The 24,839-nt window shown below is 39.0% G+C and overlaps 4 protein-coding genes and 1 pseudogene across 7 annotated transcripts in view; 4 read left to right on the top strand and 1 right to left on the bottom strand.

Annotated features, from left to right (window-relative positions):
* Positions 1–1,496: 1,496 nt before the first annotated feature.
* LOC142999428 (uncharacterized) lies at positions 1,497–23,527 on the top strand. Of its 2 annotated transcripts, XM_076148993.1 has the most exons (7): positions 1,497–1,657; positions 1,809–2,150; positions 2,233–2,586; positions 2,961–3,077; positions 3,339–3,403; positions 3,594–3,787; positions 22,257–23,527. In XM_076148993.1, the coding sequence occupies exons 1-6, from the start codon at positions 1,615–1,617 to the stop codon at positions 3,741–3,743; spliced, it is 1,071 nt and encodes a 356-aa protein (XP_076005108.1). In that variant the 5' UTR covers positions 1,497–1,614; the 3' UTR covers positions 3,744–3,787; positions 22,257–23,527. The 2 variants fall into 2 exon arrangements, with proteins under 2 accessions (XP_076005108.1, XP_076005107.1); XM_076148992.1 differs by lacking the exon at positions 22,257–23,527 and having other exon boundaries at positions 3,594–4,011.
* Positions 5,028–7,181, top strand: LOC142999434 (uncharacterized; annotated as a pseudogene).
* Positions 8,662–14,348, top strand: LOC142999644 (uncharacterized). Its single transcript, XM_076149266.1, has 10 exons — positions 8,662–8,721; positions 8,877–9,224; positions 9,307–9,651; positions 10,222–10,338; positions 10,529–10,593; positions 10,692–10,832; positions 12,228–12,312; positions 12,447–12,788; positions 12,897–13,247; positions 13,558–14,348. Exons 1-10 carry the CDS (start codon positions 8,679–8,681, stop codon positions 13,647–13,649), a joined length of 1,929 nt encoding a protein of 642 aa, XP_076005381.1. The 5' UTR covers positions 8,662–8,678; the 3' UTR covers positions 13,650–14,348.
* LOC142999432 (uncharacterized) overlaps positions 14,593–24,839 on the bottom strand; it is a 90,632-nt gene continuing 80,385 nt past the window's right edge. For 2 of the 3 annotated variants that reach the window (XM_076149000.1, XM_076149001.1), the window contains exons 2-6: positions 16,786–17,115; positions 16,351–16,698; positions 16,122–16,250; positions 15,944–15,978; positions 14,593–15,701 (exon numbers count right to left, since the gene is read on the bottom strand). In XM_076149000.1, the coding sequence (XP_076005115.1) occupies positions 15,579–15,701; positions 15,944–15,978; positions 16,122–16,250; positions 16,351–16,698; positions 16,786–17,115 (965 nt within the window). In that variant the 3' untranslated portion in view covers positions 14,593–15,578. Of the gene's footprint in view, positions 15,702–15,943; positions 15,979–16,121; positions 16,251–16,350; positions 16,699–16,785; positions 17,116–17,236; positions 17,298–24,839 lie in introns of those variants that run through there. The other variant, XM_076148999.1, reaches the window with a different exon arrangement.
* Positions 20,029–22,261, top strand: LOC142999429 (uncharacterized). The gene is made up of 6 exons (XM_076148995.1): positions 20,029–20,121; positions 20,318–20,656; positions 20,775–21,128; positions 21,673–21,789; positions 21,906–21,967; positions 22,075–22,261. The coding sequence occupies exons 1-6, from the start codon at positions 20,079–20,081 to the stop codon at positions 22,222–22,224; spliced, it is 1,065 nt and encodes a 354-aa protein (XP_076005110.1). The 5' UTR covers positions 20,029–20,078; the 3' UTR covers positions 22,225–22,261.

Raw genomic sequence — 24,839 nt, 5'->3', positions numbered from 1 at the left:
GCAGTCCTGAGGGGAAGCAGTGCTGATGGTGCGTGAATCCGAGCTTCATGTGCTGCTACCTGTCAGTCAGCGGAGACAGCTGATCAGCGCAGTGCTTCAGCGTGGAGGGGGAGACAGAATCCGATAATGAGAGCGTGTACCCTGCAATGTTCCTGCTGTCTAAGCAGTTCACCCACTGGGATGAGACCCTGAGGAAGCTGGAGGAGGCCAGAGGCATCCGGCCTGTGGAGTAGCTGCTCTCAGGGCTGGACTGATGAAGACAGCGGTGGTGATGATGAAGATCTGCGTTGGAGTTTGTGACGGCCAAGCTCCAAGTTTGAATGTCAGGCAGTAATATTGGAAGTAGCTTTGGATAAAAGCGTCTGCTAAATGACTGTAATGTAATGTAATGTAATGTATCAACCTGGTAGCAATGGCGGCTAAGTATTAGCTCTCAGAAGGCACAAGGAGCTAATGCAGTGGTTTCCAAACTTTTTCTGCAGGGCCCCCCCTTTTGTAGATAAGGATAATTTCACGTAATTTGGAGCGTCATGACTCTCTCCTGCCTACACTGACTTGATTGACCCCGGGTTCATCCAATAGAGAGCTTCTAAGCCAGTGTTTTTCAACAGGTGTGCCGCGGCACACTAGTGTGCCGTAAGGGGGTTGTCAGGTGTGCCGTTTTGGTAATTATCCAACTTCACTAGATTAGTCCGCGAGCCGATCTGGAGATCCGAAAACTGTCTGACACCCCCCGCCCCCCTCAACAGAAGTGCAAATTTCGAAGCGTTTTTTTCATGTTTTTTCATGCCTGGCTAAAAAAAGGTTGAAAAACACTGTTCTAAGCTATCCAACGTGCTATCTCATGCTCCAATTGGCTGTTGTTTGGCCGATCTGTGATACTCAGAAGACATGACATCATCATTGACCACTCCAATGAGGCATGGGAAATGAAGGTTTGAGGCCTAGATGGCCATTGAAAGCCTGTTGTGGCGCCTTTTCTTTGAAAAATAAGATATAAATGCAGTTTTTGTGATGTGATTCTGTGCAAACATGAATAAATGCACATTTCAGCCTCTCTGGTGCGGTTTGGCTCAGCTACGGCCACAAAGGATCACATTAAGAAGATTAACATGCTTCCTAGTTGTCTACTCTAGACAGATCAATTTTGGTACATTTGGTGTTATATAAAGCAAGCAAAAAAACAAGAAAAAAACACTATTGCTGTAAAAAACATATACTTCTTTATCATTACTATCATAACAACAACACTTACTGAAGTTTTCTTGCTATTGTTGCTCCTCAGACCTGAATGACACAAATTGTGCATAACAAATTATACAAGTGAAGGTCAAATGTATGTAAATAAGTTCCATTCTTTATAATTAACTAGGCATATCAAATTTTTTGACACACAAACAAAATTATTCATGTTTTAAATCACAACGAGTATGCTGAAACATGAGAAGAAGAAGAAGAACTGTATGGGTTTGATTTATTGATGTCACCAGGTTTGCTAAATGTAAGAGGAGGTGCATCCGAAGTGCAGCCAATCAAAGTGGTTTCCACTTGGTTACAAAGGTTTCCATTTGAGTAAGAAGGCGACAGTTTTGCTTGACAAAGCAGCATGCCAACATGATTGGAGGACTGATTGCTTGGATTCTTCTCAGAACATTATGTAAGTGTAATTCTTATGAGGTACTATGAGATAAGTATGTTAAGTTAAGAGAAGTATTCTAAGTAGCACTTTCTGTTCATTTCTGTTTAAAAAAAAACAACCTTTTCACAATTCTTTTTTGAAGTACCTCTGATTGTTTGTCTTTTTTCAGGCCTCAGTCAAACCACTGAGGTTCCACTGTTGAACGCGTTGACTGTGGCTGAAGTTGGTGATAATGTCACGCTGCACTGCAATATCTCCTCATTAGGATTTGGAAGGTTTTACTGGCTGAAGCATTCTTTAGGCTATATGGCTCAAACAGTTGCTACAGGGCCTTATGGTAAAGTTAAACTCAGTGGACAATTTAATTACTCACGTTTCACATTCAGAGTTGATGGTGCTCAGTATTTTCTAACCATCACAAATGTGAGCAAAGTGGATGAAGCAACATACTTTTGTGAAGGACCAGCATATGCCATGATCTTCTATAACAGCACGTTTCTGGCTGTGAATGGTATGTAAATTATATTCACAGTTCAAATCATATACACCTTCATCAATTCATTCAGTTTGTTGCCTTTCACTGAATCACACAGATTACGATCAGCAAAACTCTGTGGATGTAAAACAAGACCCAGAGACCAAGTCTGTCCAGCTGGGCGACCAAGTGACTCTCCGGTGTTCACTTCACTTCAAGAACCAAGAGAAGAGAGCTAAGTGCTCAGGTGGACACAGAGTGTCCTGGTTCAGATCTGGAAATTCCTACCCAGCCCTAGTTAATACTCACTGGAACAGTAGTGCTGCCTGTGTGGAGAGTCCTTCTTCTCAAAGGAGCTGTGTCTACACTCTGTCCAAACATATACGGAGCTCCTCTGATGCTGGGACTTACTACTGTGCTGTGGCCACATGTGGAGAGATCCTGTTTGGTGATGGGACCAGAGTGGAAACAAGTATGTGATGTTGCATTTCAATCATGAATGCATCTTAACAGGATTTCATTAAACTGCACGAGTGTGGGTTGATGCTGAAAATGGCTTTAAAATAGAGCCACAATATAAATTTGATGGAGATACCGATGACTGGTGACAGCTATAGAATAAAGCACCAGGTGAAGATTCTTCAGTCTGCCTCCTTCTTCCACTACTGGGCCTATGCTGACAGAGATGCCGATATTTAACATTTAATTGCACCTGTTGAAGTCATTTCAAGCAATGATGAGGGTCCTTAGGCAAAATTTGATTTCAGATCAGGTGGTCTGATTCCTGCTCTGGTAGTGTTTAATAAAACAAACATAAATGAGGAGTGTCACTTTTTCTGATTCCAGGATCAAAACTGGACCCAGTTACCCTCGCGCTTGGAATCCTCCTGGTCTGCTGTGTGATTGTAATTTCTGTGCTGTGTTACTTTGTGAAGCGAGGCAGAATTTGTGAACATTGCAAAGGTATGTCCATCATATACTCTAACATTTCACATCCTCAGTACAGAATACAGTTTGTTTAGTTGTCAAACATGTACAAAGTAGTACAATGTAGTTTTATTGTGTATATCACAGGGTTATGTATAGTATGTGAATCTGTATAGAGACAAATGTTGAATATTGAAAATATGATCCAACCCCGTTACTGGATGTGAACCAGCATCATAGGATGAGAAAAGGTCACACTAAATGACAACAGTAATTATATAATGTTTTTATTTATAGGAGCAACAAGTGCTTCCGTTCATCTTACACATGGCAAGTCAGCTGTTGATCTATCAAGCGCTGCGGTAAATAAATTTCAATCTCAAACTGTCAAATGAACATTTTAGACACTCTCCATGTTGGCCCCCCTGGATTGTCTCGCCTATCAATGTAAATCTTACTTGTAATCCTTGATGGCACATAAAGCAGTAACAAACTCTGGTATGTATATTCTAAATTGAAGTTGCAACCCTACCATTTAAAATGTATTTGTAGGTGGCTGAAGAGGAGGCACCGAATTATGCAGCATTAAATTTCTCCGCAAGACAAGTTCAGAAAGGGAGGCGGAAGAGAGAGTCCCAGCAGGAAAGTGTGTACTCTGATGTGAGAACACACCCCACAACACCACACCGGCCGTTAGTGTAGACTGAGCAGAGTCTCACCACAGAGCCCCCAAGGCTCAGCTTCTTGTGTTTCTAATTACGCCTTCTTCAGTTTTTTCAGCTACATTTGTATCACTGTTTAGTTATAAAACAAATATAGAGCTTTTGTGCAGAAATGGGAAATACAGTCACTGCTTGAAGTTCATATTAAGATTTGTCACCAAGTGCAACATAATGTGTTTTGTTATGTACTTCACTAATGTTATTATAGCCATTTTATGTATTTGTTGCAAATAAAAGTTGAAAGTTGAACAACCTCACTCAATTAAGTGGTGGATCAGAGAAAGGGTCCAGTGAGTTGAACAGGGTACGTGTAAGAGTGAACAAAACCTCAGAATAACTTGGCTGTTGTCGTGTTGCAGTCATGCAGTGAACAACTCATTCAAATCAAAGTTGATCTACGGGAGCAAACATCCTACAAAATATTACATGCATATAAAATTTTAAAAATAGACATAAGACTGCATTTACGACACCTTTTCATCTTTATGAACACCTCAGAATGCCAATGGGAGTTTGTAATGGGCCAGCAACCTTTCAAAGGTTGATGCGGCTATCTAGGTAGGTTATCTAGATGTAGGTTAGGTCTTTATCAAATGTTACACATAGATTCTTCACCGTTGTGGAGCATTTGATGGGACCGTGTCAAAGTTCACTAAAAGGTTCTGAAGTGTCAATTTCTCTGAGCAAGAAGTAGTATTTTTGGGACACCATATTTTTGCAGAGGGTTTAGCAACAGATCCCAACAAGATCTCAGCCGTAAAGCAGTGCGAGATCGTTTTAATGAGCTAAGAGTAGCAGAGATGAAAATGTCGGTCCTCATCGCATGTAGATTAAATTCTGGTAATAAGACGCAGTATTCTGTCTTAACAGCGGTGTACATATGAAACTGCCGTTGGAGTGCGGTTAATGTTATAAATAGCGTGGTTGCATGAAGATTTATTGTCAGGCCTGAGTTGCATGGTTTGAAAAGGTGCTGGGATTAGCAGGTCAGTTCCAACAGTCTCACATTTTCTTGCCATTGTATATTGCTGCTCATCAGACCTGAATGACGCAAGTTTCAGATTAGAAGTTTTGTCACTCACACAAAATTATTATAATTAATGTATACACAACGAGCATGTCTAAACATAAGTAGACTAACTGCATCGTTTAGATTGACTAAATGGAAGAGGAAGTGCATATTTTACATCAGCCAATCAAAATGGTTTCCACTTGGTTACAAAGGCTTCCATATGAGGAAGAAGGTGACAGTTTTGCTCAAGTTGACAAAGCTGCGTACCACCATGATTGGAGGATTGATTGCTTTGATTCTTCTCAGAACATTGTGTAAGTGGAATTCTTATGAGATACGAGGAGATAAGTACTATTCAAAGTAGCTCTTTTTATTAATTTCTGTTTAAAATACTTTTTTCATTAGTTATTCTTTTGTGAAGTACCTCTGATTGTTTGTCTTTTTTCAGGCCTGAGTCAAACCACTGAGGTTCTGCTGTTGAACGCGTTGACTGTGGCTGAAGTTGGTGATAATGTCACGCTGCACTGCAATATCTCCTCATTAGGATTAGGAAAGTTTTACTGGCAGAAGCATTCTTTAGGCTATATGGCTCAAACAGTTGCTACAGGGCCTTATGGTAAAGTTAAACTCAGTGAACAACTTAATAACTCACGTTTCACATTCAAAGTTGACGGTGATCAGTATTTTCTAACCATCACAAATGTGAGCAAAGTGGATGAAGCAACATACTTTTGTGAAGGACCATCATATGCCATGATCTTCTATAACAGCACGTTTCTGGCTGTGAATGGTATGTAAATTATATTCACAATTCAAATCATATACACCTTCATCAATTCATTCAGTTTGTTGCCTTTCACTGAATCACACAGATTACGATCAGCAAAACTCTGTGGATGTAAAACAAGAAGCAGGTTTAGATCTGGAAAATCCCACCCGGGCCTTGTTTACACTCACTGGAACAGTAGTGCTGACTGTGTGGAGAGTCCTTCTTCTCAAAGGAGCTGTGTCTACACTCTGTCCAAACATATACGGAGCTCCTCTGATGCTGGGACTTACTACTGTGCTGTGGCCACATGTGGAGAGATCCTATTTGGTGATGGAACAAAACTGGAGACTGGACTGGAGACCGAAGGTAACTCTATTGTTAATAAGGATGAAATTCTTCACTAAGTGAACATTTATTTCCACTGTCTGTTCCTCTTGTTTCAGCAAAGGAAAAGGTGATTCTGTTTGTTTTCTCTGCTTATTGGGCCATAAGTGTGATTGTCATAGCTGCCCTCATTCACGCCATCAAGACAAAAGCATCCGACCGCTGCAAAGGTATTTCTCTACTCACTGTTGCCTTTTTGCCAGTGGATTCACTGGATCAGTCAACATAACTATTAAATTCATCTTTATTTACTTAATTTTTCCATTCTTATTTCTTAATGGAGCACTGCAAACAAATGCTGCAGCAGCCAGAGGTGATCAATGGAGTCAGCAGGTAGGGAAAGTATTAATAGATCAATAAAGCAATGACTTCAACTACTGCATGACATGTATGTGCTGTATTTCCATAGAGAGACATGAGGGATTATTCTGCAGTCGTCTTTGCCCTGAAGAAAACTGCAAGCTGTAAGATGTAAAAGCAGCAGAGCGAGATCAGATCTACGCTGCAGTCAGAGCTTTTGGACTTGGCAAGTCAAACAGTGGATTACTCAGCAGCAATAACTTCACTATGTAAATGCTTGTGTATTTGATTCTACAATCAGTTATCAGATGTGTAACATTCACTTCGCTACAACTAGCAGAATGAAAACAGTAGAAAGGGTAGTGCTGGCCTTCTGGTGACGGGCTGGAAAATCAAGACCGATGACATTACCAGGAAAAGGTGTTTTTCTGCTTGTGTTTATTGTAGATTGTGCTCCAATTTGGAAACCAAACATTTGCAAGATAGTCTTCAGTCCTATAGGCTTTTACATGTTGTGACAGCAAATATTCTGCTACAAACCATATTGTTCTCTCTCTATCTCATCTATCACGGTCTGAATTTCAAAATGAAGCATTTTATTGTGAACTCATAATGTTTATGTTCAAATATTTTGTAAGACATTTGTGACCATATATCAATAAAGTTAGATTTACTCTCTCTGATCCACCACTTAACTTAATGGGGGTGGGGGGGTTCAGAAGGTGAGCTGACCGATTCCAGGCTCCTCCTACGAAGCCTGTTGAAGTGTTGTTGAGCAAGACACTGAACCGCTAACTGCTTCAGTTGTGCAGGTTGGTGCCTTGCATGGTGCGTCTCTGTCATTGCTGTATGAATCAGTGAATGTGAGGTCATTGTCAAGTGCTTTGGATAAAAGCACTATATGAGTACAGACCCTCTAATGGGGATAAATAACTTTTATTATTTTCAGTATTAGAAACTAATCTATAAAAAGGCAATAATACCAATAATAGCATACATCTGTGCCATAGAATGTATTGTCATCAAGAAAATGCTAAACACATTCTGTTGCACTTGGTGACAAATCTTTAAATGAACTTAACGCAGTGACTATTTCCTGTTTCTGCACATTAGTTCTCTTGTCCTGTTTGCTCTGCTTTGCTCATATGTTTTATAACTAAACAGTGATGCAAATGTAGCTGAAAAAACTGAAGAAGGCGTAATCAGAGGAGGAAACACAAGAAGCTGAGCCTTGTGGGCTCTGTGGTGAGACTCAGCTCAGTCTACACAAGGGGCCGGTGTGGTGTCTGGTCTGTCCTCATTTCAGAGAACACACTTTGGACTCTCTCTTCCGCCTCCCTTTCTGAACTTGCCTTGTGGAGAAATTCAGTGCTACATAATTCAGTGCCTCCACTTCAGCCTCCCGTAAATACATTTTCAACATGAATTTAGATATGTGATACAGAGCAAAGATAATAGAGCTTTTAGACTGGGAGACTGGGAAGTTTATTTACCGCAGCGCTTGTTCAATCAACAGCTGACTTGCCATGCGTGAGATGAATGGAAGAACTTGTTGCTACCACAAATAAAAACACAACATTATATGATAACTGTTGTCATTGTTGTCAACAGGTTAGTGTGACTTTTTCTCATTCTATGATGCTGGTTCACGTCCAGTGAGGGGATTTGATCATATTTCCATAGATATGTGTCTCTATACACATACACATACAGTAGGTAACCCTCTGATATGCACAAAAATACCTCGTTCGCTTCTGATGTTGGTCACTGAACAAACACTGTAGTGTGATTAGCAGGTTAGCTGGTGGAAAATGTATAGAAATACCTGAGTATGTAGCTGTTTGTATTTTGCTGTGTAAAGTAAGTACAAAGTTCTTTATATAATGTTAGAAGAAACATTGCTGAGTTTGAATGGCGTATTCGTGCATATGTTTCTTATGTTTTAACAGCATTGTCACTCTATATCACTTTATAGTTGAAAATGTGAAAAGACCCCAGGTTGACATTGAAATTGGGTAAATTTAGGTTATTGCATTCACTGAAGAAGAGTGAAAATTCTAAGACACTTTATTTTATGTCTTTTAATATATTTCTACACTAACACTCAGTAACATTTTCTTGCATTGTATATTGTTGCTCATCAGACCTGAATGACACAAAATCTGATACGATTGAAGATGAAATTTAAGCAAATAATTTCTATTCTTTATAATTAAGGGGGCATATCTGAAGTTTTCACACTCACACAAATTCAATATAATCAATGTATACAATCACAACGAGCATGTCCAGACATGAGAAGATTAACTGCATTGCTTAGGTTGACTAAATGGAAGAGGAAGTGCATCTCTTACTTGAGCCAATCAAAAAAGTTTCCACTTGGTTACAAAGGCTTCCACATGAGAAAGAAGGTCACAGTTTTACTTAAGTTGACAAAGCTGCATGCCACCATGACTGGACGTCTGATTGCTTGGATTCTTCTCAGAACATCATGTAAGTGTAATTCTTATGAGAGACGATGAGATAAGTACTATTCAAAGTAGCTCTTTCTATTAATTTCTGTTTAAAAAACAACAAAAAAGTGTACTGAAACTTTTTTCATTTGTTTTTCTGTTGCGGAATACCTTTGATTGTTTGTCTTTTTTCAGGCCTGAGTCGAGCCGCTGAGGTTCCCCAGTTGAACCTGTTGACTGTGGCTGAAGTTGGTGGTAATGTCACGCTGCACTGCAAGATCTCCACGACAGAACTCATTGGACTGTTTTACTGGCAGACGCAATCTTTAGGCTATAAGGCTCAAACAGTTGCTCTGGGGACTTTTTCTCAAATTACACTCAGTGGACAATTTAATCACTCACGTTTCACAGTGAAAACTTCTGCTGCTCATTATTTTCTAACCATCACAAATGTGAGGAAAGAGGATGAAGGATCATACTTTTGTCAAGCAGGACCATCATATGCCATGATCTTCTATAACAGCACGTTTCTGGTTGTGAATGGTACGTATATTATATTCACAGTTCATATCAGATGCACCTCCATCAATTCATTCAGTTTGTTGCCTTTCACTGAATCACACAGATAACCATCAGCAAAACTCTGTGGATTTAAAACAAGAAGCAGAGATCAAGTCTGTCCAGCTGGGCGACCAAGTGACTCTCCGGTGTTCACTTCACTTCAAGAACAGAGCTAAGTGCTCAGGTGGACACAGAGTGTCCTGGTTCAGATCTGGAAATTCCTACCCAGGCCTCGTTTACACTCACTGGAACAGTAGTGCTGACTGTGTGCAGAATCCTTCTTCTCAAAGAAGCTGTAACTACACTCTGTCCAAACATGTAAGGAGCTCCTCTGATGCTGGGACTTACTACTGTGCTGTGGCCACATGTGGAGAGATCCTGTTTGGTCATGGAACAAGAGTGGAAACAAGTATGTGATGATGCATTTCACTCATTAATGCATCTAAACATTATTTCTTTAAATTGCATGTGTGTGGGTTGATGCGGATAATCCCATGTGGAATATACTTGGCAATTTCAATGTAATATAATTTATCGTGAATTTATTGTGTTCATATTTTTATAGATTTTAAAAATTGAGAAGTCTGTTTAAAGCTTGATCCAAAGACCAGGTGAAAACGACACATTTGTCCCAATCACACGCTTTTGATATTTTATATAAATCTCAGTTATGTCAATCACAGATCCATGTCAAATTTTCCATTCAGCGTTTTCTTATTTTGGCTTTCATATCGATCACATAGCTCTTCCTTAAATATTTGATGGCGGCACTAATGACTGGTGACAGCAAAAACATTAAGCGCCTTCCTTCTTCCATTACTGGGCCATTCTGACTGAGATGGCAATATTCAACATTAAATTGCGTTTAATAAACTGAATTCATTTTGGGTCACTAAAAGTAATGATGATCGTTCTTCTTGCTCTGGTGGTCTTTAATAAAACAGATAGAAATGAGGAGTGTCACTTTTTTTGATTCCAGGATCAAAATTGGACCCAGTTGACCTCGTGCTTGGGATTCTCTTGGCTTGCTGTGTTATTGTAATTTCTGTGCTGTGTTACTTTGTGAAGCACAGGAGACTTTGTGAACATTGCAAAGGTATGTTCATCATATACACTAACATTTTACATCCTCAGTATAGAATACAGTTTCTTAAATTATCTATGGAAATATAATCAAATCCACCTCACTGGACGGGAACCAGCATAATAGGATGACAGAAAAATCACACTAAACCGTCACACTAAATGACAACAGTAATCATATAATGCTGTGTTTTTATTTATAGGAGCAACAAGTGCTTCCATTCATCTCTCACATGGAAAGTCAGCTGTTGATCGATCAAGCGCTGTGGTAAAAAAAACATTCCAGTCCAAAAGCTCTTTTATCTTTGCTCTGCATTGTAGATCGAAATGGATGTTGCAGTCCTAACTTCTTAAACGTATTTACAGGAGACTGAAGAGGAAGCACTGAATTATGCAGCACTGGATTTCTCCACAAGGCAAGTTCAGAAAGGGAGGAAGAGAGAGTCTCAGGAGGAAAGTGTGTACTCTGATATGAGGGCAGACCAAACACCACAGCGGCCCCTTTGTGTAGACTAAGCAGAGTCTCACCACAGAGCCCTCAAAGGCTCAGCTTCTTGTGTTTCCGCTTCTGATTATGCCTTCTTCAGTTTTTTCAGCTACATTTGTATCACTGTTTAGTTAAAAAACAAATGTGCAAAGCAGTGTAAACAGGACAAGTGTTCTTAATCATTTTCTTTGTGAGATTACGTTCTAAGGAATGTCATGCTTAATATCATGCTTTGTTATTGGTATTATTGCCTTTTATGTATTCATTTCAAATAAAAGTTTGATTGAACAACCTCAAGAAGTTAAGTGGTGGATCAGAGAGAGGGAGAGAGGGACGAGTGAGCTGAACAGGGTATGTGTAAGAAGAAACAAGACCGCTAGAATGACTTACTTGTGATTAAAAAATCTTTTTTAAAACACGTTTTCCATGTGACATCATGGGTCATGGTATATCTTGTTCCAGCACCTCACCTTTATGTAATATTCTGTAGTTTAACGCCTGAAAATTCACAATTTAGGCAGCGCTGTCTCAGATTAGCTCCTCCTACTTTTATACTGCCGGTCTCTGTAACTGCCGGTCTCTGTAAGTGTGATTTGCATACGTAGCCCAAAACTATTTATCTATGTTAGAGTTGCAGAAAGAATTTGCCAAGAAGTTTTATAGTTGATTATTTGGTTTGAGCAACACTCTGATCTAACAGCAACATCATTTGACAGAGGAAGTACAGTATATTCATGCAAATGTTGACCAATGACTGACTCGTGTCGCTTCATCAGTCATATTTATTAGTTTATACGGTTGTCTTTGGTCCACCTACCCAGGTGTAAATTAGCTGTTACATTTTACAAGTCTCCTTTAAAATAAACAAAACATTTATTAAAACAAATGCCCCACCAAGAGAAGGGGAAAGAAACTGAAACCTTCCCCGCTCTGTGTAAAGAGTGAAATGCTGCCCGCCTTCATGTGCCCAATTACTGTTGACTGTGTTTTTGTTTTGATGACTTTGAGCAGTTTGAGCCGTGTACAACTTTCCTTATTAACATTGCGGTGGAGGGGGCAGATGGCTTGTATGTATGCATTGTAGTTGTAACTCTATAGTGAATATCTCTAAAAAAGAGGTCAAACATCTCTCTCTCTCTCATGAATGTGTTGACTGTGGTTTCTGTTTGTGCTGAGCATGTAAGGTTAGCATGTAAAAAAAGTAGGAGTGAAAAAACACGTGCATGGCTTGGTGTGATGGACGCATAAACACTTGGCACCTTACTTACGCAGCTCAAGCCACCAGCCAATACGGTCTGAGTGATCAGATAGCAATCCATCTCAAAGTAGGGGAGATTTACATATGGCCTTTCTACAACCATTCTACTTCAGCCAATCAAAATGGTTTCCACTTAGTTACAAAGGCTTCCAAATGAGGAAGAAGGCGACAGTTTTACTTGACAAAGCTGCGTACCACCATGATTGGAGGACTGATTGCTTTGATTCTTCTCAGAACATTATGTAAGTGTAATTCCTAAGGGATACTACAAGATAAGTATTATTCTAAGAAGCTTTTTGTATTCATGTGTGTTTTAAAAAAAACAACATTTGTTATTCTTTTGTAAAGTAGGTCTTGTTATTTGTCTTTTTTTTAGGCCTGAGTCAAACCACTGAGGTTCCCAAGTTGAACATGTTGATGGCTGAAGTCGGTGATAATGTCACACTGCACTGCAACTTATCCTCAAAAGCATTAAGACTGTTTTACTGGCACAAGCAATCTTTGGTCTATATGGCTGAAACAGTTGCTGCAATTACTTTTGGTGAAGGTAAACTCTGGGGACAGTTTAATAACTCACGTTTCATCGTTACAAATGAAGATGCTGATTATTTTCTAACTATCATAAATGTGAGCAAAGAGGATGAAGCAATATACTCTTGTCAAGTAGGAACAATACATGGAATTAAGTTATCTAACGGCACATTTCTGGTTGTGAATGGTACGTATATTATTTTCAGAGTTCATATCTGATGCACCTTCAATAATAAGAAAATGAAAAATGTTTGCTTTTTTTCCCTGATGTGTTGCCTTTCACTGAATCACACAGATTACGATCAGCAAAATTCTGTGGATGTAAAACAAGAAGCAGAGACCAAGTCTATCCTGCTGGGCGACCAAGTTACTCTCCGGTGTTCACTTCACTTCAAGAACCAAGAGAACACAGCTAAGTGCTCAGATGGACACAGAGTGTCCTGGTTTAGATCCGGAAATTCCTACCCAGGCCTTGTTTACACTCACTGGAACAGTAGTGCTGACTGTGTGGAGAGTCCTTCTCAAAGGAGCTGTCTCTACACTCTGTCCAAACATATACGGAGCTCCTCTGATGCTGTGACTTACTACTGTGCTGTGGCCAATTGTGGAGAGATCCTGTTTGGTCATGGAACCAGAGTGCAAGCAAGTATGTGATGTCCGTTTCATTGACAAATTCATCTGACTTCAGCACAAAATGCTGTCAGCAGTGTTTTAATATAACCATACAAAAGGACCATGTTTGATTTGGCCAATAAGTTGTTCATGACTTGGTATACAGAAATGAGTTTGTCATCAAAGTCTCTGCTATGTTCCAACATTACTTTGCTTCATGTACACAGTGGAATCTTATGATATACAATGCTCACGTTTCACGGATTCACAGGAATTTCAATATTAGTAAAAATGTACATTTAAACGTATATTTTAAGTTAAGTGTTTATTTTTTCCAATTCCAGGGTTGGAGCTGGACCTAGTTGTTCCTGTACTTGGGATACTGTTGGCCTTGTGTGTGATTGTGATTGCTGTCCTTGTTTTCTCCAAACAATAAAGGCCAGTTTGTGACCATTGCAAAGCTGGATTATCTGATGCATTACACATATTTCAGTTAACGTGAACCTGAATGAGACAGCCATTTAAAAGAGATCACGCTCAAATAACATGAGTGACCATAATATCACAAAGTAGTTTAAGTACTTTCTGCTGATTGCTTTCACAAATTCATTGGAATAAAGACATTTCTTTGAACTTTGAGGGCACAATCAAAGTTATTTGGGGTCTATAAACCATTGAACAGATAAGATTATGATAATAATAACATAATTCTGACTGTCATTCATTCACACTATTTTTTGTAGGGTGGTGAAACTGCAGTATTGATTTCTCTGCGAGGAAAGTTCAGAGATGGATGTCGCCAGAGTATCATCAGTTTCAGGCAGAACTGGTTTCTGTTTGCATTGCATTTGATTTCGCGATTTCAACAAGCTGAGGACACCATCTTCTCTTACTTCTGTACTTTAATGCGAACATTTAAGGGCAGAAAAATACAAACTGTGCCATGATGAGGACAGCTTCTGCTATTCAAAAACAGACAAAAGATCAAATGATTAGTCACCAATGGTGGAATGTACTGTGATTTGCTTCAACACCTCAAAATCATGAACTGAAGAATGAATAGTAATTCAATTTATTTATCGCATTTAAAATGCAAAAGCACAAACATGTTGCCCTGCCTTTGAAATGCATTTTACACATCACTTTCAAATCCGAGAACAGCAGCAGCCTTCTATGCTTTGCTCAACGTAGATGACACATATAGCACAGAACAGCTAATATACGGCACTGCATCTGTCTGCCAACTCCATGGAAGGGTGAATAATGAAACTGCATGCGGCTCAAACTGCTCAAAGTCATGAAATGTGTCATCCAATTCTTGTGCAGCCTTGGTAAGATACAAATACATACATTGGACCCATGAAGAAGATTGCCAGCCATTTCCCTCTTTGACCCGGGGGTTCATTTAATTAATTTGGGTAGTAGGTGGACAAATGACAAAGACAACCACGAAATAACACAAACATAACATGAAACACTACAATCTATGAAGTCCAACAGTATAAAATGATAAATGTGACTGCAGAATCAACACAAGGCCATCATTGGTGGTCACAGGGTAAAGCTGCTTAAAGTAGGTCACAGAGCATATAATGGTTTCCTGTAAAAAGGCTGTTAAAAAAGAAGGTTTTGAGCTTTGTCTCTGTAAATATATGACTTATAAAACTCACTTTAGCCTTCCTGAACAGTATTCGCCATATTCTGAGAAAAAGACGACACTTGTAAAATAGGTTCCCCATAGCCTATATTGCTCAAATTTGGTGCCGATTCAGATTGGAGCACTTGTGAACACACATGCATTGCTTCTATGACTCCTGTAGAAAGTTAGTGATATAAGAGTATTAAAACTTAATTATTGTTTATTAACGGGTGGGTTTTTACCTGTATTATTATTTATAATGATGTGTTTTTTTCAAAACTTGGAAGGTGTTTTGGAAAACACATGATAATAAAGGAAAATACAGGTAAAAACCAAGCTACCCCTAACGCAGGCTACGTCCCTTTTGAGGCAGTACTGTCCCAAATCATTGGTAACTCCAGCTGATGCAAATTACACAAAAATACAGGCACAAAAACAGTGCTGCTCTATTGGACTGGTACCACCTAAAGCTAAACTTCACATTGGGTCATTTTGCATAAATATGTCACAATGAAATTTGATCTTCTACTCTGAAGTCATGAGACTCAAACTTGGGATAGATTGAAATATATACATTAGATACTGTAATACATCTTTAAGGTTATCCAAAATAAATGAATGTCACTGAGGTGCAAGCACCAGTCTTGCATAGGCTCCACATGTTCCACGCACTGTACCATAATCATAATAATGTAGTACATTACACTGTTTGTTCGTCTAATCCACTCAAGCTCTGACACAAGCGTAGGTGCTTTCTGTCTCTGCGGCTCTGACAGGCCTTTCTCCTGCATCACCAAAGTTCCTCTTGGTGAAATTTGGTGCAGAGTAAACCAACAGGTCCTCATCTCTCTGAGGAAATACAGACACATTTTAGAGACACAAGAATGAAAGTCTACAAACATTACGAACGACCTTCCATTCATTTACTAAAAAAAAAAAAAAAAAAAATGGGTTTGGGAGGTGAAACGGTTGCTTCCATCTTTTTGTTTTGACTTTTCACACTCTACAATAATAAAAAAATCAATTGTATTTAAGACGTTGTATTTTAATCAGTGTGAGTGTGGTTACAGGCCATTTATTTTATTTCTTACCTGCTGACTTGGCTGATCAGCACTGACTGTTGCAGCTGGAATATAAAATGAACAAGCAGTCAGGAATAATCAACACAAGTGTTCTAAAGGTTCATTGCTCAATTTACTGAAGACATTAAACCCATTAAGTTCCTGTTAACAAAATGCTCTTAGTGGGTGTGAAAGTGAGTTCTCCTACCTTTGCAGCAGTGACATGTTTTTTTCTTGATGTTGTAAATGAGGAAAGCGATCACAATCAAACTAACGGCCAAAGCAGCAGATAACAGTGGCACAACTGTATCAACCTCAAATGCCTGTGTGCTGCTTCCTACAATGAAAATTCCCAATGAGTAGTAATAATAAGTGTAATTATACCCTGATTGATGCAGTATGCACACATTTGCCAATTAACAAAACAATGTATTTACCTTCAATGTTCAGTTTTGATCCATTTCCAAACCAAATCTCCCCACATGAGGCCACAGCACAGTAATAAGTTCCAGCATCAGAGGAGCTGACGTGCTTAGAGATGTTGTAGACACAACTCTGTGGAGAGCCTCTCTCAACACAATCATCACCACTGTTACCATGAGCATGAATGAAACTGGGATGAGATCCATCTGATCTGGCTCTGAACCAGAACACACTGTCCTCTCCTGGACAGAGTTTGTCCTCAGAATCAATGAGGACTGAACAGCGGAGAGTCACTGAGATTCCTGGACGGACCGGGTCAGATGGAAACGTCTGAATAACAGCATTGATATCAGGATCTGTTCCTGGGTCAAACAAAAGAGGAGACAATTTGTGTATAAAATCTAATTTAATTCCGTAAGATCTGTTTGAATTCTGAATTGTGTGTTTACCTTTGATTTTTAGACATGTTGCATTCAAGACTGTCATGTTGATGTTGTCTGCTTTTAAACAGCAGTAAACTCCAGAATCACTCATCTCTGTTTCTTTAATATGCAGAACAAAGCTTCCAGGCTCTTGTTTTGCTGTAAAGTGAGGTGTTGTATCAGAAACATTATAATCAAAGTAATGTGTTCCTCCTAAAACTTCTGGAAATTTTCCAAAAGCAAGTCTGATCCAGAATAAGTGTGCTCCAAACCAAGACTTATCCCGGATACAGGTTAAGGTCACAGGTTCTCCAACTCGAACTGTTTTTGTGTCAAAGCTTGGCGCATCTTTACATTCTGTAAAACAAATGAAACACACGCAGTGATTAAGGAGCAACATTCAACCTAATCACTGTCAGAAAATGACAGAAATTGAAAAACATCTGTAGTAAAAAAAGAAAATCTTTCCCATACTTACGCCCAGTTCGAAGAATGAGAATGATAGAAAGTATAACCAGCATCCTCCGATTGATTCTCTTCAAACTGCACTGACAGATGATTCATGTTTGATGTGTTAATATCAAATGGGAGGGAACAATCTCAAGACTAATCTGATTGGCCTGCTGGCATATTTGTGTTTTGCACAGCACTGCCACAGTGGAAACAATCGCAACCAAATGTTCCAACCTAAACTAAAGAAACAACACAAGCAGCAAATGATTAAATGTTGAATTGATGTTTGCATGATTTAGTTTCTATCATTGACACTTGACTTTAGAATGAAAAACTAAAGCAATGTTTTCTATGTGTTTTTTTCACATAACCCCTTTCTGCTGAAGGTCTGAAAATTTCCTCCAAGCTGTTGAAGATTCTTGTCTCATTGCTGTCTTAATTTGGACTTCACCTGTTGGATTCTCTGCATGTCTAGACTAGAGTCCTTAAACATGATGGCAATTAGAAATTAAGTGCAACCACATAAACCTGAGAATTAAATTAGATTAATTATGAATGTATGAATCCCCAAATGTGAAGATTTTGGCAATGTTGTATTTCATAGATGATTTCTCACTGATCTCTGATCTTTTTCATCTTTGATGTCTGTAAATTTGTAACATCAGCTACTTTTTTTTAAAATATGACTGCCCTCTTCTGGTGTAAAACTATCTGACACAGAAGACAAAGTTTCACGAACCCATCCCATGGGGTCCCATCATAAACTGGCAATATGATGCTGTTACAGGATTATACAAGATTGAAGATTTTATAGTTGTTCAATATCTGTACAGGGTTAGATAACATTAATAGATTATTACCTCGTATCATTGATAAACAGCACTGGTTTTAAGACACACACACACACACACACACACACACACCAATGTAGACGTACACAAAAATACACACACGCACACAGCAACAGGCACCCTGACAAACACTATATGGAACGTTTAGCATCGTTGCGGTTGTCAGTCAAAAAGGTGTGAACTGAACTGGGCTCTTCTTCCTGTCATGTTCTACTAAAGAACATTTTTTGTTTTAATGTCAGGAAGTGGTCTGACTTTTTTTTTATCCTTAATGGAATTTTCATTCTCAATAGATTTGTTGAAGAAAAGAAAAACTTTTTTTTGCAGTGGTTCACTATTTCACAAAGGTTAATTACATAGATTTGGTGCCAGACGTACTCATTTAAAAGATGTTTATCCAAATGTAAGTGTTGATGTCTGTGAGTGTTCTCAGTCATTCAGGTCATGGTATCCAAGGAAAAGTTAATCTTTAGCAACTGGACTTGACAATGCTTAGCTCTTTCATGTCCACATGTCATATTCAACAAAGCTGAAACTAAAGCAAGCAGCAACTCCTGCTGAAGCCTCCCCACCCTGTTGTATTTCACCACACATCCTGTTGATGCCTATACACAGATCTATTCTGAGTAAAAACACTCGGTGGTCGGCCAGAGGTGAAAGAGATCCACACAAGCGTAGCTGCTGCATGTGGCTTTGCTATTTGTTTCCATGGCAAATGAACTTCAACTTTGTACAGTGCTGTGAAACGACACCAGAACTGACACACAGACAACCTAAAATGAAAATATTTCCATTATATCATTTGCGTGAATGGATGTACATATAACATAAGAAGGTGAGTGGCTTTGGATCTGTCCAATAATCAGTCATTAGGAGCATAAAGAGCAGGTGGTGCAGAACCCAGGTTTGCTTCCCTGCAGCACAAAAGAAATTTACATTACTCATTGTGAACACACACACACACACACACACACACACACACACACACACACACACACACACACACACACACACACACACACACACACACACACACACACACACACACACACACACACACACACACACACACACACACACACACACACACACACACACACACACACACACACGACAGGAACACAGTCCGGCCAGAGAGTGGCAGGGTCAGTTCTATCATGGGAGAAGTGGGTGGAGTGCTGGGGTGAGTAGAAATAACTCACAATGATGAGCAGCTAAGTTCTAATGAGACTGAAGCTAGTGTGCTCAGTGTTTAACATGTCAGGGCCCAATGTCTGTCCAAGCTCCTGCAGCCGTGTACTGGAATTTGGGACTACAGTATTTTGTATGGAAATCAGGACAAGATAATTAAGTTAAGGCTAGGAGAGCAGGAATGGACATCCAACAGAATGCATTCAATTCAAACAATGTATTGAACAAGAACATATACACAGTGTTCAGAAAGTAAAATGATAACAAAATTGAAATTTCGGGGCCCGACAACGAAACAGTAATGCACAAAAAAACAAACAAACACTCCCTTCCCTCCAAATGTAACATCTACATGTTGTTTGGGCCACAGAATTAGTTTATTGGCAATTTTGGTGGAAGACAAACAATAACAATAGAAATGTGAGCAACAACAACAGGGTTCTTGAACTGTGTGCTTGGACCCCTAATTATATAGATTTTTACATGTTTAATCGTCATGTCTTTACTCTTTGTGCTTGGGATTCTATTCCTTGACACTGTAAATGAAACATGGTTATGATGACTTTGCCAACGAGAAGCAGGTGAAATTCTTGCTCAGAGTTGCACTACATGGAAATACCATATTGTGTAATTATTTAAAGAACAAAACTAAAGTTGGCATAAATGAAATCTGGGATTTTGATTTTGAATTGAATTCTATGTAAATTCAAGAGGAAGTGCGGTTTCTATCTTTCAGCCAATCACTTTGTAAACCTCGATCCCCTTGTGTCTAAAGCTTCTCCTTCAGTGGAAAGGCATCAGTTGTGGTGGTGTTGATGTGTCACGATGATTGAAAGACTGTTTGCTTTTCTTCTTTTAATGACAATATGTAAGTACAACTCTTTTATTGTAGAAGAAGAAAAACCTGTTTGTACTAAGCTCTGTGAAAACTTTTACTTCTATTAGACAAATTATACTGTATTTCTCAAAGATGGTTGCAATAATGTTTTGACTTAAATATTTCTTATAAAAAAATCATTTTTCCCATTTCACATTAATTTTACTTTCAATGTCTCTTTCTTCAGGCTTAACTCAAACTGTAGAGGTTCCTCGTCCAATCTCTTTGACTGTGGCTGAACTTGGTGACAGCATTACTCTGCAGTGTCCAGCCTCTGCACACAGATTCTTTCACTGGTATAAGCAGTCTGTGGGTTATTTGCTCCAAACCATTGCAACAGTGAGCCTTGAAAAAATACATTTCCTTGGAGAGTTTAATAACTCTCGTTTTACAATCACAAAGGAGGTTTCTCAGTATTTTCTTGTCATCACAAATGTGCGTAAAGAAGATGAAGCAGCATACCTCTGCCAAACTGGAAGTGTGTATGAGCAGAGTTTTGTTAACGGGACATTCCTGACTGTGAATGGTAAAGTATATTATCAATTTGTGGTTCCATCAATAATCACTAACTTCTACCACCATGCTAAGATATTGATATTGAATTTCACAATAAAATGCTTTTGCTTTTTTCACTGGACACTCAGATTACGATCTGCAAAAGTCTGTCTACGTCAAACAAGAACCAGAGACCAAGTCTGTCCAGCTGGGCGACCCAGTGTCTCTCCAGTGTTCGCTTCTCTTCAGGAACCAAGAGAACAGAACTGAGTGTCTAGATAAACGCAGAGTGTCCTGGTTCAGATCTGGAAAATCCCACCCGGGCCTTGTTTACACTCACTGGAACAGTAGTGCTGACTGTGTGGAGAGTCCTTCTTCTCAAAGGAGCTGTGTCTACACTCTGCCTAAACATATACGGAGCTCCTCTGATGCTGGGACTTACTACTGTGCTGTGGCCACATGTGGAGAGATCCTGTTTGGTGATGGGACCAGAGTGGAAACAAGTATGTGATGTTATAATTATCAACCCGTCTGTTTCATTGACAAATTCATCTGATATCAGCACCTAATGCTGTCAGTAGTGTTTCAATATAACCATGCAAAAGAACCATAATTATGGACTTATTTTATCGTTTTGGACACATTAGATTAAAAAACTAATTTACTCTTTTTTTTTAGAAAAATAGAATAGAATAGAAGTCTTTCTCAAGTTTAAACCAAAAAGTAGTTGAAATTGTCAGTTTGTCTCAATGGTCTTATTCCAATCGTACCCTTTTGATATTTCATGCACACTTCAGTGATATCATTCACAGATCAAAGTCATGTTTTCTATTCAGCTTCTTCTTATAGTGGCTTTCACATCAATCACATTCATTCAACTCTTCTTAAAACATGTTGCTATGGTAAAGCACTAGAGAAAGTAAGATTGAAAATGAAATTACACCTATTTAAGAGATGGAATTCATGTTGGGCCTCCCAAAGCAGTGATGAGAAATGAAAAAAATAGTTTATGAATGAATAAAACAAAGACACTTTTTCTGATTCCAGGATCAGAATTGGACCCAGTTGCCCTCGTGCTTGGGATCCTCCTGGTCTGCTGTCTGATTGTAATTTCTGTGCTCTGTTACTTTGTGAAGCGAAGCAGGATTTGTGAACATTGCAAAGGTATGTTCATCATATACACAAACCATTACACGTCATCAATATAAGATGCAGTTTGTTAAATTCAGTTTTACATAATGTACCTAATTATATAATTGTTGCTGTGTTTTCATTTATAGGAGCAACAAGTGCTTCCATTCATCTTACACATGGCCAGTCGATGGAACAAAGAAGCGCTGCGGTAAATTAACTCCACAGTCTCGAGCTAACAAAAACAAACATTTCACATCGTCTCCTACTATGAATGAAATCTTAATTGATGTCCTAACTTCTATAATGTTTTTACAGGAGACTGAAGAGGAGGCACTGAATTACGTAGCACTGAATTTCTCCACAAGGCAAGTTCAGAAAGGGAGAGGGAAGAGAGAGTCTCAGCAGGAAAGTGTGTACTCTGATGTGAGAACACAACCCACAATCTCGCACCGGCCCTTTAAGTAGACTGAGCAGAGTCCCAAGGCTCAGAGAGAGAGAGAACTAATCATGAACTAATGTGCAGAAATGGGAAATACAGTCGCTGCTTTTAGTTCATTTTATAAAGATTTCGCATTCAGTCTTATCCAACCCTATTTGAGAGTCCACCATCTTGCACTCATTTAGTGGAGCATGATATTGATAAGGGTGATGCTCAGTCTTTTGAACCACATTTTTACCAACTATCTCCTGACAAGTGAGAGATATCAGAATCTGAGGTAAATTCTATGCTGCTATCGCTGAGCCCTCTTCCTCTGCTTGGTCATCCCCATGTCTGTTGGTTAAGAAGCCTGATTCAACATTTAGGCCTTGGATTGACTTTCATAAACACAAAAATGCAAATCCTGATGCAGGTCCTCTTCCTAGATTGGAGGATTGTGGGGGTTGCAAAAGTTTGTGAACAAGTTATGTCAACCATGGGTGGGGCGCTATTAAATCTATGGCAAACCTGTTTTATACAGTGATGTTGTACAATCTAAAACAGGGTATTTATATGTTCCTTGAATAGTGGCGCATAATTTGGTTTATCATTAAAAATGTAGAAAAATGTAATGAAACAAAAACTTTTTTTTTTTGCTATGCATACTAGAATACAAATGTACTGATCGCGCAATGCAGAATAATGTCCTGTTTGATTGAATAGATGGTTTGGATGTGACTCATAATTGTGCATTTTGTTGCATTTAAACTACTTAACCTGCACGTCTCACTGACTTCTTCATTTCCTGTCACTTTATCTATAGTGTGTGCAAATGTCTTACGTCATCTCCTATCTTTACTTGACCGCCATCTTCTGGTTAAAAACTTTATAGCACAGAAGTTTGAGGAACCATTTTAAATGACTGACTTTTTTTAAATGACTGACTTTGCTTTCATTGTGCTCTCTGTAACATCGTCTCCCCATCGTCCTCTGTTGGAGCCTGGAGTCCCATCATAAACTGGTAATATGATGCTGTTACAGGATTATACAAGCAATGAAGCTTTCCCTCAGGTAGATGTTCAATATCTGTACAGGGTTAGAGAACATCTCACAATATTGCAACTAACATCTATTTCCAACTGTTCGAATTAGACTCATGCAGAATGAAATGTGTGTGAACCGGGTGGACAGAACAAAGGGAAACATGGTACAACCTGATTAAAAACAATGTTTCATGAAAAACATTAGAGAGAAAATTTGTTTTACTCTATGTATGTACAGCACTGTGCGCACGCACGCACGCACACACACACACACACACACACACACACACACACACACTATGGAACATTGAGCACTGTTGTGGCTGACATGTCAAAAAAAAGGTGTGACATTAACTGGGGTCTTCTTCCTGTCATGTTCTCAGTTTTAGACTTCAGGAAGTGGTCCGACTTGTTTTTTTTAACTCTTGAAACAAGATAGGTAGGATTACTGTCATTATTTTTAGTAGTATGTTTTTACAGATATTAATCTTGCATAAAACCACTGGGGAACCTTCATAGTGAGTCAAAAAATCTTTTAAGATTTTAAGATACTTTATTAATCGTCATTTTGCATGCAATTCACAGCAAATCGCATTCAGATGAAATCTATCTTGCACATGCATTACAGAGGTGGTGCAGATTTTTTTGCACATGACGCCACTATTTCACAAAAGTTTATAGATCATAGTCATAGATACCTAGACATATTGGTTTGGTTTCTTTATGGCTCTACATTTTCATGAACCACTGGTGCAATGTTCTAGCAAAATCCATGTGGAATCATGGATTCTATCAATATCAATATCAGATGAAAGAATCAAATACAATCTGGCCTGTTTGATCACACAAAGCTTTGTATCGGGTATCAGAAGTGTTCATGCTGGATGAAACCCTTTATAAGCCTTACATACTGTTGTATCTGATAGTGTGATGGTTCATGGTCACTGATAGACCCATTATTGTTGCTCCTCTTGCACCTGGTTGCATTAGTGACAGGGGACGATGCTGAGCTCTTTCATGTCCACATGTCATATTCAACAAAGCTGAAACTAAAGCAAGCGGGTAAACTCAATGAATCGTGTTGAAGCCTCCCCACCATCTTGTACTGTTGATGCCTGCACACAGATCTATTCTGAGTAACTACACTTGTTGGTTGGCCAGAGGTGAAAGAGATGAGCAACCACAGCTCACACACTCTTAGTCCTTCTCACCCTCCGTCTCATACATTTAGCATGGACACAAAACTCTTCACTATCTCACACACACAAAATACACAATGGTATGGCCATAGTCACACACACACACACACACACACACACACACACACACACACACACACACACACACACACACACACACACACACACACACACACACACACACACACACACACACACACACACACACACACACACAGCAACAGGCACCCTGACAAACACTATATGGAACCTTGAGCATTGTTGCGGCTGTCTGTCAAAAAGGTGTGAACTGAACTCGGCTCTTCTTCCTGTCATGTTCTACTAAAGTACATTTTTTGTTTCGATGTCAGGAAGTGGTCTGACTTTTTGACCTTAATGGAATTTTCATTCTCAATAGATCTGTTGAAGATTTTTTTTTTG

This window comes from Genypterus blacodes, unplaced genomic scaffold (assembly GCF_046128005.1).
Source record: "Genypterus blacodes isolate CSIRO-AG114 ecotype Tasmania unplaced genomic scaffold, CSIRO-AGI_Gbla_v1 ptg000044l_1, whole genome shotgun sequence".
Taxonomy (NCBI): domain Eukaryota; kingdom Metazoa; phylum Chordata; class Actinopteri; order Ophidiiformes; family Ophidiidae; genus Genypterus; species Genypterus blacodes.
This window is presented reverse-complemented; position numbering and strand designations above follow the sequence as displayed.

What these genes read in the sequence shown, in the direction of transcription:
- LOC142999428 (XM_076148993.1), top strand. Translation starts at nt 1,615, where the DNA reads ATGATTGGAGGACTGATTGCTTGGATTCTTCTCAGAACATTAT. An exon ending in AATTTGTGAACATTGCAAAG is followed by an intron (nt 3,078 to 3,338) that starts GTATGTCCATCA and finishes TTTTATTTATAG; the next exon opens with GAGCAACAAGTGCTTCCGTT. An exon ending in TTGATCTATCAAGCGCTGCG is followed by an intron (nt 3,404 to 3,593) that starts GTAAATAAATTT and finishes ATGTATTTGTAG; the next exon opens with GTGGCTGAAGAGGAGGCACC.
- LOC142999644 (XM_076149266.1), top strand. Translation starts at nt 8,679, where the DNA reads ATGACTGGACGTCTGATTGCTTGGATTCTTCTCAGAACATCAT. An exon ending in CACGTTTCTGGTTGTGAATG is followed by an intron (nt 9,225 to 9,306) that starts GTACGTATATTA and finishes TGAATCACACAG; the next exon opens with ATAACCATCAGCAAAACTCT. An exon ending in CACCACAGCGGCCCCTTTGT is followed by an intron (nt 10,833 to 12,227) that starts GTAGACTAAGCA and finishes GCTTCCAAATGA; the next exon opens with GGAAGAAGGCGACAGTTTTA.
- LOC142999429 (XM_076148995.1), top strand. Translation starts at nt 20,079, where the DNA reads ATGATTGAAAGACTGTTTGCTTTTCTTCTTTTAATGACAATAT. An exon ending in TCTTCTTTTAATGACAATAT is followed by an intron (nt 20,122 to 20,317) that starts GTAAGTACAACT and finishes CTCTTTCTTCAG; the next exon opens with GCTTAACTCAAACTGTAGAG. An exon ending in GATTTGTGAACATTGCAAAG is followed by an intron (nt 21,790 to 21,905) that starts GTATGTTCATCA and finishes TTTCATTTATAG; the next exon opens with GAGCAACAAGTGCTTCCATT.